Source organism: Pteropus alecto, unplaced genomic scaffold, assembly GCF_000325575.1.
Source record: "Pteropus alecto unplaced genomic scaffold, ASM32557v1 scaffold40, whole genome shotgun sequence".
NCBI lineage: Eukaryota > Metazoa > Chordata > Mammalia > Chiroptera > Pteropodidae > Pteropus > Pteropus alecto.
In genome coordinates, this window is record NW_006431919.1 from 2,637,741 (window position 1) to 2,649,783 (window position 12,043).

Consider the following 12,043-nt stretch of genomic DNA (forward strand, 5'->3'; position numbering starts at 1 on the left):
TGCTAGGCAGGTCATCCTTGCCCACGTTATTCCAGGGCCTAAGCCCAGTGAGTCCGCTAGGAAGCCCATGATGATGAACATTAGAGTGATAACAATTTACGTATTTCCAACCCATCCCTCCTAGAATGTGGGTTTTTCAAGCACAAGGGCCTTGTTTTAATAATTGTCATTTTTATGTATGTGTGCACCTATTGAATGCCAGATGTGTATATCACTGGATGTCAACCTTGGTTGCACAATTTTAATCACCCGGGATTAAAAAAACAAAACTAACAAAACTGATGCTTAGGTCCTACCTCCAGAGATTTAGATGTAATTGGTCTAGAGTAGAACCTGGGGATCGGCATTTTAAAAATCTCCCTAGTGGACTACAGTGTACAGCCCTTGCTGGGAACCATGCCCGATGTTCTTGACCATGTTTAAATTTCACATTGGCTCTTACCCAAAATGTTTCTCATTTCTCCCAAGGATGGTCAAAATCTATGTCCTGAGAGAGTTCTTATTAGACTCAAGATGGAAACCCAGTGTACTTTGAATTAGTTTAACCTGATTTCTTATCTTCTGGTATTAGTACTCTTGGATAATATCTTATTTATTTCTTTACTTACTGACTGCTCTTCTTAAACAAACCCTAGTCTTTTTGGGGGTGGGGGTGGGATATAGGGGTGTGGATAGGAATTTATCTTATTCAACCATTGAATCTATAAGTATTTATCGAATGAATGAACAGCTTAGTACTGGGAGGTAGTTGTTTATTATTATCATTATTTTAATCCTTGTTTTGCATTTGAGGAAACTGAGGCCAGAGATGTTTGGGCCCCTCCCCAGGCTCTCACAGGATGTAAACCTGACTCTGCCTGACTTGGAGCCACTGTCCTGTCCTCACTTCCATCTTGGTTAGGTGTTGGTTTTCAGTTACTATCTGTGGCTTTCCAGAATCTCCTCCAAAGCCCTTCAGATGGAGATGTCAGATACTTTAATCTCCAAGGAATGTGCCCACTCATTGAGAGATCCTCCAAGGTTGCTTGGACAGTAAAGGAAGCATTAACCTTTTATTGCCCAAGATCACTGGCTTCTCGTGTGAAGGAGTGTGCCTGAGGCTGAGAGAATGGAGTTTTTAGGAGTCAGGGGAAAGTGGGTAATAGGGTGGAGGGGCCTTGGCAGGTGCAAAGATGAAAAAGAATGAGGCGGGGAGGGGAGGCTGTGCAGTCTCCTTCCTATTTCCCAATGAGGCTCCAGGGCTTACCAGTGTTGGCATCCAGTCCCCCCACCCACCACCCACACATCCACCAAGAAGCACAGCCACTGGACATCTCTCATACTACTGTGAGGTCAGCCTCAGGAAAAGGAAGTTCTAGTTTCACTTCTGCTCTGTGACATTGGGCAACTCCTCTTCCTGGTGGGGCCTCAAATTGCACTTGTGTATAATGAAGAGGTTGTGCTAGATAAGAGAGCGAAGAGCTTATGTCATTGGGAGCAAGATGCGCAATTTAAAAAGCATATGAAAAGATCAGGTAAAGTTTGCAGCTTACTTAATAGTAATGTACCAATGCCAGTTTCTTAGATTTTATAAAAATACTCTAGCTTACTATTAACAATGGGAGACACTGAGAGATCGCTCAGTACTATTTTCGCAACTTTTCTTTAAATCTAAAATTAATTTCAAAAAATTTTTTAAAAGATGATTAGGTAGGTTTCAGATTCTACTCATACGTTCATTTACTCAACAAAGATTGATGGTTATGTGTCAAGCACTGGGTACACATCAGTGACCAAAAGGAATGGTCCCATCCCTTGTGGGGTTTACAATCTAGTGATAATTTGGCAGGAATAATATCCCTTTGCTTCTTGAAGAAGCAAATCTCAACTACGAAATGTAGTTTAACCAAATCTTGTCTTATGGCGTTTATAAGCAGAATCCTTGCTCTATCGCTTTCTAGTTGTGTGACGTTGGCAAAGCTAACTTCACCGTGTATAGGTTTCCTCAGAGATAAGATAGGGCAAAAATTGATTCCCTTTAAAGTGCTTAACAGAGCATAGCACGCATTAAAAGACTTACTAAATGTTAGTTACTATCATAATGATGATAACAATTATTAAAAAGACAGTGATTCGTAACACAAATATGGGGACGCATAATATTGACAGGAAGAATGACATTTTTGTCAAGAAGGACTTGGGTGTGAAAACAAATGTCCTTGGGGCAGTGACCATCATAGAGCGAGGTCAGAAACCACAGCTCCGCCCCTCCCTCTTGCTCCGGCTCCGCCCTTCTCTCCCCGCCTCTGTCTGCAGCTCTCGGCTTCGCCCCGCCCCTGCACTCAGCCCCGCCTCTTTTTTCTTCCGGCTCAGCCTTCTCCCCACAGAGCGTGGGGCTTTGACGCCCACACTGGTGGGAGGGGCTCAAGGAGGAGCCTACGCCGACATCTGTTTTGATCCCTCTTGTTGAAATCCCAGATCCTGGCGCGGCGGGGCGAGGCGAATCTGAAGCTTTGGCGCTTAGCTTTGCATAACAATGTAGAGCTTTGCATAACCAAGGCACGCAGGCATTTAAAGGCACCGCCTGCCTCAGGCCCCAGACCTTGTGGTTATTTTCACGCAGACCGACCTTTTGGAATGATGCCCTTAATGCGGGCTCCCCTCCTGATGGCCCTGGGCTTGCTTTTCGCTGGCTCTGAGGCCTTTGGAAGGATCTTAAAGAAACAGGTGAGTGTAGCGCTTTTAGGATGCTGCTTTCAGCTTTGTGGCCCAGCTGGGGTGGTATGAATGGGGAGGGGATATTGCGAGTGGCTATTGCCATCTCTAGAATTCCTTCTCTGCTGCAGACCCTTCCAGAGTCACTAACCGTGGGACTCTGAGTGGGTCTTTTTCTTTCGAGTAGTTTGTTTCCCATGTGGGGGAGGAAGAAGCTTTCCTCTTACTTTCCAGGTTCTGTGGCTTGGTCTAATAATCAAATTGATAGGAGATAGATTAATAAGTGAAAATAAGCAAATTTAATTACGTATATATGAAACATGCAAAAGTGGCAAACCTAGGAGGGTCCTATTCTGAATCCCTTCACCCATCTGTACAGCGAGGGTGGTCTATAAGGCTTGCTCAGCTCTAGACTTCTTTGGAATGTTTAACCTCACTCAATGTATTCTGCCCTCTGAATGAAATTTTGTGGAACCGGAAGACTAAAGCGCTGCTCCCAGGCCCAGAGACACAGTCCTGTTTACCTGTCAACCCCGTCCCCACCATAAAGAGGCCTGGCAGTCATCCCTTCCCTCTATGTACTGCTCTGTGGCTCCGCTTATTCTGATGGTTGGATGGGTTTGAAAGGCCCTCTGAGCCAGAAGATCCAGACTTGTTCCTCTGGTGGCAAAGATCAAGTTCGGCTTTTGGTTGTGAGCCACGGAGAGGCACCTACCTCCAAGCTTGCCCCTTTCATTTCTCATTTACTTCAAGCTCCAGACCCTTAGGAGAGGGAAGGTCCATCATTATGAGACCTAGAAAAGCCTAGTTCCATTGCCTCTTTGCTACATAGCTGCAGGCAAGACACTTTGTATCTCTGGCAGCAAAGAGCGAGGCCCAGCTTAGATCCCCTTCTTCCAACCACCTTGGAAGTATTTGGGAGCAAGGAACAGTGCGGTGTAGAGGAAAGTGGAATAGGACTGAGAGCTGGGAGGCTTGCCTTCTGATCCTGTCTCTGTCTCTAATCCATGGGCATGGCCTTTGGGCTCTTTGAACCTTAGCCCCTTCATCTGTAAGATGCATGTGATGATGCCAACCTGCCTTTCTCGTGGATTTCGGGTGAAAGGAAATGCTCTTATGGATGGTAAAGCTCTAAAATTTTAAAGTGATATAAGCCAGTGGACTCAGCCTCACCCTACCCAGGGGCAAGGAGTCTGTTTTATCTATTGAATGAAGAAGCAAGGACCTTTGGCCTTATTTTTTTCTAGAGGATTCAGTTTGTCCCTGAGCGTAGGTTGGGAATGTTTCTCTTGGCTCCAGGTCTGACTGCTATGAAGTGGATATGAGGTGGAGTTCGGCTAAAGCTGGAGCTTGCCCTACATCTCCATTCTTCTGTATGTCTTGGCTGTGGATTTGTGGCCATTCCAGGCCATGCCAGAGGGTGTTAGATTGGCAGTTTTGGAGAGGCCTTGAGACATCATAGAGTTCACCCACCTCACTCAGGCTCACAGAGGAGGGGAGGAGAGGAGACTCACCCAAGATTACACAGCAAGTGGCGCTTTCGATCCTTATCTGCTCTGATCCACATGTTCTCTGGGCTCATGTGGTTTAAAGCCCTGACCCTGAGATCACAGATGAAGGCTGTGGGGTGATGGTCAGTGTTTGAACATCTGGAATTGTGAGTTCCAGTTCCTCTTCTAGCACTAACCAGATGCTGGGCTGTGGTAAGCATTGGATAACAGGGGAGAATGTCTAGCCTTGTGCTGGGCATACAGACTCAGTGATAATGTATAATGAGTGTTATTATAGTGCACATACTATGTGCTGTGAGTTAGACCATGTGCTTTTTTCCTAATATACTTCTTTTGAGGAAATAATTTTAGATTTACAGCGAAGTCGCATTGCTAGTGCAGGGATCCCACATACTCCTCGCCCAGTTTCCCCTAATGTTAACATCTTATTTACTGCGGTGCACTTGTCAAAACTGAAAAACCAATATTGGGACATTACCATTAATGAAACACTAGACATTATTTGGATTTTCCTAGTTTTTCCAAGAATGACCTCTTTCTGTTTAAAGATCTAATCCAGGTACCGCATTACATTTGTGGTCATGTCTCCCCAGTCTCCTCTGGTCTGTGACAGTTTTTTAGTCCAGTGTTTTCATGGGCTTGAGGATTTGTGACCTGTGTGTTCTGTTTACAAACTTCTCCTTTCACAGTATCCCTGCGCCAAGATATAACTATGCCCATTTGATAGATGAGGAAATTGAAATCAAGAGGGGTTTGCTTAGCCATGGTCTCAGCTAGTAAGAGCGGCTGAGGTCTGATTTGACCCCATATTTCTTCCTCCAGAGCTCTGCGCTATGTTGACCCATGTTGCCTCTTCCTGCATGCTGGGATGGCCAGTATCTGATGCCAGGCCTGGCCCTTGGTGGGCATTGCTAATCCATCATTCCTCCTTTTCTGGATGCAGAATTCATTGCCACGGAAGCCTTTAGTCAGGCATCAGGAAACAACCTCGTATTCCCCTTCACAATTGTAATTGTTTGGGTAGTCAGCATGCACTGGTGGCACTCAGAAATCAGAGTGGGTAATATTTATTCACATGAAACTAAGCTCCTCAAGACAGGACATTGTTTACCACTATTAACACGGCAGTTAGCCCACAGCTTGTGATCATTACTCCATAAATATTTGTACAATGAATGTTGAAGGATGCACCATGGGGAATACAGGGATGAATCAGACTCTGTCCTGCCTTTCTTAGTCATGGCATGATGTTTCCTTCCAAGGGACAGAAACCCATTCCAAGAAGCTCCTGATTCTACTGCCTTGTCAGTGGAATCTCATGGAACTAGTGGCAGGTAGTAGAGGCTGGGATGTCTAATGGCTGTCATTTAGTGAGCCAGCTCATGCTTTGGATCTGGCATTGTGTTATGACCTTCACATACATGCTGTCACCCTTGCAACAGCCCTGAGAGGAAAGTATAAATGCCTTCACTTAAAAGATGTGGAAATCAGGGCTCCAAAGAGGAAACCGGCCTATATAATCACATGATATGGTGACCGAGCTGTGATTTCAACCCATGTCTGTTGACTAAAGCCTTGATTTACCCTATGTCTCATTCCAAAGCCATGCCTTTTACTGCCTGTGTAGTAGGAGTGGGGAGAGGGGAGGTGACTCTGTCTGTTCTCTTTTCCAGAGACCAGTAGAGCCCCTTAGTTCTTGTCCCTTTGTCTTGGTCATAGGTTATGGATCCAGGAGTTCTCGTCTCATCCCAAAACTATGACCCACTGACAGTACAAAGCCCAAAGTCCTCTGAGTAATTTTGCCTCCATCTCAATTCCCAGTTGAGAGTCAGAGAGAATCTGTCACCTAACCAGCTTGGGTTAAGTGTTCCCTTTTGGCCCAGTCGGATGTGGGTGTGTTGACGATGGGGATCAGCTTAGGGGGTGAGACCGGCAGATGGTGGGAGTGATGTGTCTCAGAGGTGGCCTTCGGGGGGCTGGAAAAGGTGCGAGCAGGTAGGCAGAGTCTGCAAAGCGTAGGAAGTTTAAAAGATTGTAGACGAGCAAGGTTCTGTGGGAGTGGCGAGTCAGGGGTCATGTGGAATCAGGAGACCTCTGGGGATGCCCAAGATAGAGAGCAGTGGCTTCAGGAAGCAGAGGGGAGGAGGGAGACTCGGGTGGGGGCAGAGCATTAGCCGTGGGATGGGAGTAAGAAAGCACTGGTTAGCATTGGGGGAGTTCGTTCACTGGGATTGTTCATCAACAAGTGGCCCACTGGGATCTTTTCATGTGTGTCCTATTCCCTTCCTGGGTTAGTTGCACACCCCGCTAAGGGTGAGGTTTTGGATGTTGTTATGTTTTCCGCTGTGTTTTGTGTTGCCCATTGTCCCTGGCCCTGGACCGGGGAGGGGGAAACAGGATGTGTGATGGGAATAAGGTCCTGGACATGGACTTCGAAGGGGAATCTTCCAGGAGTTTCACTCTAAGGAGATCCCAAGACTGGCTGGAGAGGAGTGGGGAGCAGGGAGGTGGGAGATCAGAGAAGGTATCTACCAGAGGTGAATATGGTTAGTTTTGAAGTTCAAGGTCTGGTATACTGTGCTTTATAGTTGAGCACACTTTTGAGAGATTATGTCTTTCGAGTATTTTACTTTAGTCCTGCCTATGAAATGGGTAGGACAAGTGTTATCCCAGGTTTACAAATGTGCAGTTACAGATGAAGCTCAGAAAGGTGAGGTACCTCCTCCACGGTCACACTGTCAGTAGCCTGTTCTGTTGATTCTTCTGACCTGTGAGATTTCTTTTTTGTCAACTTTACTTTTCTCTTCTTTTCTTGCTGCCATGATTGTCCCTAGCCACTTCGGTTCAGTAGCTTTTCCTGGGAGAACTGTGACGAGGGGAAGGACCCTGTGGTGATCAAAAGCCTGACTGTGGAACCTAACCCCATTGTAGATCTTGGAAAAGTGACTGTCAGTGCCAAGACCCAGACGAGTGTCACCCTCAATGCTCCTCTGAAGGTGAGCCTGGGGTGGGTGGGATTGGTGAGGTTTTGGAGGGAAGGTGCCATGGGCCAGCTGGCAGGGGCCTTGAGGAATGTATGCCCAGGGATCTGTGAAGAACTGGCATCTCAGAGCAGGAAAGAGCGCATGGATTTGTAGACTCGTACTCACGTTCATAGGGGCTCAGTATCATAGAGTTGGAAGGAATGTGATGTCAGCCCCCAAAGCTTCCTCCTGAGGACACAAATGACTGATTTCCTCACATGTGGCAGGGGGTGCTCCAGCCTCCTGGACAGGGTGGCACAGTGCTCACTGTTGTCTGACAGCTTTGGATAGGCAATTTGGTTTTGGTGGTGGTGTCATTATTTGTTATAAAACAGACATCAATTAGCAAGTGATCTGTAGTCAACTTTAGGAGACTCAAGTGGTCAAAGTCGGGGGGGGGAGGGGCGGCGAATAAATTTCATTACTTGGTGATAAGGGGTAAGCACTGAACATTTTGAAAGGCTAGTGTTTGGAATGTTCCCTCATGTAACATATATATTAATTTTTAATGGATATATGTGAAAATAAGTAGTGCTCCTTGTAAATGTCCTCCTGTAATCTAACTCCTCACAAAATAATCATTGTTAGCTATGTATATATCCTGTCAGATTTTTGTCTGCATTTGTAAATATATATGAATTTATACTAATGGGATACTATGATGTGCTATTAAACTTTCTTTTTTTTTTTTCTTTTTTTTTTTTAATATCATACAATATGTTCCATATCTCTTTCTATGGCATTTGGCATAGGCGTACCTAATCATTTTTAATGACAGAAATATTATGTTGTAGCTCTGTCATGATTTACAATCTATTGTCGGACATTGAGTTTGTTTCCAGGGCAGTTTTTTGTTTGTTTTTTGGCTATTATAACACCTTTGCAGAAATTATTCTTGTAATGCATCTTTTTCTACTTCCCTTGTTCTCTGACACAGACTTTTTAGGTCTTGATACATACTGCTAAAGTGCCTCCAGATGTTTGAACCCTGTTTATCCTCTTAACCAGCAACAATGGATTTGCCTTTTCCCACATATTTGTTGACAATGAGCATTTTATAAAAATGTGTTTCCAGTCTTCTATGGCATCCCTAATGAGGTTAAAGGTCCTTTTATAAGTTTGCCTTTTGTAGTTGCTTTGGAGAAATGGAGGAAGCAATGCCATAGTTAGCCAGTTAGCAGTTAGATGACAAATGCATTTCAACTCAAGTGTTAGCTTTAACCAATGGGTGATGACTACCTAAAGAATTCTAAGACCTGTGGTTCAGAGAAGGCGAAAAAAATCACACTTGATAATTAATGTCTGCCATTGGCACAGGAAAGGACAATTTGGGGGCACACACCACAATATTGTCATTTCTGGATCAGAGTATCTCTAAGGTCCCAACCAATTAAAAATTCTGATTGAAATGAAATGGTGATCTTTTAAAGAGGCAGAGGAGCTGGTATGTTTGCCTTGGAATTTACATGTTTTCAAACTCTTTCTCATCAGGTGGAATTAACTGTGCAGAAGGAAATGGCTGGCTTCTGGGTCAAAGTCCCGTGTTTGGAACAACTCGGTAGCTGTACCTATGAAGACATATGTAATATATTTGACAGTTTTGTTCCTCCTGGAGCGTCCTGCCCAGAGCCCCTGCATACCTATGGGCTTCCCTGCCACTGTCCCTTCAAAGAAGTAAGTACTTAGGGAGGGAGAGCATTATCCCTGTGGCTTGAGTAATGGCATGGGGTTTAGAGAGAAGGATCCTTGCATTTTCCTCCTGCAGATCTGGATGTCTGTAAACTGGTGAGATCTATGCTGAGGGGCTTATCTTTTGGAGGCTTCAGTTTACCCATCTGTGAAATGGGAGACTTGAACTTCAGTGTGACTTCCAGTGCCCTTTAGCTATAACATTCCATGGTCTGCAGTGCATGACGATCTCTAATCTCCTATGGCTCTTAGGAGAATGGGAGGTGGGCCCCATCAGTAGGCTCCCCCTGACCTGTGATCCACTGGCTTTTCTACAGGGCGCATACTCACTGCCCAAGAGTGTCATCACCCTCCCCCACCTGGACCTGCCCAGCTGGCTCAGTACCGGGAACTACCGCATCCAGAACATCCTAAGCAGCGGCAGGAAACGTCTGGGCTGTTTCAAGATCGAAGTCTCTCTTGACACATAATGTGGCACCAGCTACAGCAGGATGAAGGGGTGTGAGGAAGGCATCCTCGTTCCTCTGTCTTGCATTTGCCAAGGCCAAATTTCGATTCTCTTTCCCCATTCAAGCCCCTTTCCACAGTGATGCCACTACCCTTGCCGAAAATCATTTTGTGTCACCTGCATTTTAGGCATGGACAAGCATCCCTAACCTGAGGGAGGATAAGCTTGGTGGTTCTTAATAGCCCAGGACATCGACCGGGCTGGCCACTTTCTTTTCCTCCTGACCCCTGTGGCTTTCTCTCTAATAGCTTAACTCATTTTCCAAACAGTCAAGGAATAGGACCAATGTTTTTTGTTAACCCAAGTTCAGACTGACCCAGGCTTGCTCTTTATGATTCCCTTATTAAATTTTTTTGGTCACTGACTTAAAAGTCAGAGTATTAACAGTTTTCATTTTACTCCAACCCCCAACTTGGAATGAAGGGCCTGAAGTAGTTGATCTCAGTCTATTTCTCCATTAACTTCTATGATTAATTTAGTGCTCTTTTAGATTTTCCCAATTAACAGTGGGGCACAGTGTATCCTAAAGAGGCAGAGCGTGTGGTGGGGGGCTTCACTGGGAGAGAGAGTTAAGAATGCTCTATGTGTTTAAGATAGTTTACATACTCAGGTGCCTGTGAGGCCCAGCCTGAGACATAAATGAGTGACGAGGACAAGGAACATGTGTGTCTTCTTTTTTTACTCTTTATAAGAGCACATATGCATTGATACAAGGCAGCCAATGCCCAGTCTCGAGTTGGGGATATAATCAGGGATGTTGGGGACTGGGGTGAGTTGGAAAGGGCACATGCTGTTTGTCAAGGCTGCTGCTGTCTAAGGTAGAGCCTGTTAGTCCCGTGTGAGAATGCTATGGGCCCAGTTTGCCAAATATTCTCAATTTTCTTTTCCGTAGAGAAGCCAGAATCCAGACTTTTATATGAAACCTAAGGATGTTTAAATATTGGCAGGTAATTATTTTTTTAAAACACTGAGCAGGCCGAAGGGGCCAAACATACTTGTTAGTGGGGAAATTTGGCTCAGGGTAGCCAATTTGCGACCTCAAATGTAAGAACATGCATGTCTCATCCTTTCAGTCTCGAGACAATTCCTGTGGCACTGTTTCTCCCCAACAGGGCTGAATCCGTGATGTCAGACCCAAAGAGTAGGCCCTTCTAGTGCTGGGGGCGGTAGAAGCAGCTTCTCAGAGCTGTGAGCATTCTGAGGGTGAATGTGGCAGATGCTAAAGAGTTGGACCCACCAGCAGCTGCTCTGGGGCAGGGGTTCAGTGAAGAGAGATGGACTCATGTCAGGTGCCTGGGTTTGTCCATTGTCTTGTCATCCATGACAACTTCCTGACCCATGAACCAGCCCTGAGTTCAGGGCTCATTTGAAGCCTAGAATGGCAGTACAGTCATGTGACACTTACGGGGATACGTTCTGAGAAATGTGTTGTTAGGCGATTTCGTCGTCGTGTGAACATCACAGAGTGCACTGACACAAGCCTGAATGGTACAGCCTACTACACACCTAGGCTACGTGGGATAGCCTATTGCTCCTAGGCTATAAGCCTGTGCAGCATGTTACTGTATTGAATACTGTAAGAAACTGTAACAATGGTAAACATTTGTGTATCTAAACTTAGAAAAGGTACAGTAAAAATACATGTTTATGGTGATGCGTGGCACTAGGATGTTATGACAGCTACGGTGTCACTAAGCAATAGGAATTTCAGCTCCATTATGCTTCATATATACAGTCCATTAGTATGCAGAGCATGACTGTACTTATTTTTAACTTGCTGAGAATTCCTCCTCTGCCTTGGCTGCGTATACTTTCATTGACCACATCTTGGGATTTCAGGAGTGTGTGCGGTGGGCTGTTCCTGTTGGAAAGCTTTGCTGTAGTGGTGCAGACGAGCCTAGGCAATTCCAGGGACTGACTCTTGTTACACCTCATGAGCCGCTTGGTACTCGGCTCCATTTGGCCTCATCACCATCCAGCTTCCTGGGTTTGCTCCTTTGCTTTTCCGTTGCAACATGACCTCTCCAATTTTTGTTCCCTTCCTAAATCTCCTAGTCATTTTTAGTTCACAATCATTTTTCAGTTTACATCTTCGAATGGAATCTCTGGCTCATTAACCTTTTTATGCTACACCATGCTTTTGGGTCAAATGTTTCTCTGAGTTTAAGTGGGGAGGCAGGTGAGAATCTCAAATCACGGGGCAAAGTAGACTTTTTAATACATGGTGCTGAGTCAACTGGGAAGTCACTTGGAAAAAGTTTAAATTAGATCCATACTTCACACCGTCTGCAAGAATAAACTCCAAATGGCTGCAGGGTCTAAATGTAAAAAAAATGAAACCATACAAATTCTAATAGAAAACATGAGTAAAAAAATCCAGAGGTAATTAAAGATTGATATACTTGACTACATTAAATTTTAAAAATGCTTGTCAAGAAGAAAATATTTATAGCATATATCATAGAACAAGAGTTAATATTCCTATGTTAGAACTCACCCATGATTAGAGAACTGTAAGTTGAAGCAATACTGAGATAACATCACCTCTCAGATTGGTGAAAAATAGAAAGTATAACGCGACATTGTGCTAGGCAAGGCTGTATGGAACAAGGCATTCT

The 12,043-nt window shown here is 44.9% G+C and overlaps 1 protein-coding gene across 1 annotated transcript; it reads left to right on the plus strand.

Moving 5' to 3' along the window:
* Nucleotides 1–2,429: 2,429 nt before the first annotated feature.
* GM2A (GM2 ganglioside activator) lies at nucleotides 2,430–10,085 on the plus strand. The gene is made up of 4 exons (XM_006906425.3): nucleotides 2,430–2,706; nucleotides 7,040–7,201; nucleotides 8,720–8,902; nucleotides 9,235–10,085. The coding sequence occupies exons 1-4, from the start codon at nucleotides 2,617–2,619 to the stop codon at nucleotides 9,385–9,387; spliced, it is 588 nt and encodes a 195-aa protein (XP_006906487.1). The 5' UTR covers nucleotides 2,430–2,616; the 3' UTR covers nucleotides 9,388–10,085.
* Nucleotides 10,086–12,043: the final 1,958 nt, after the last annotated feature.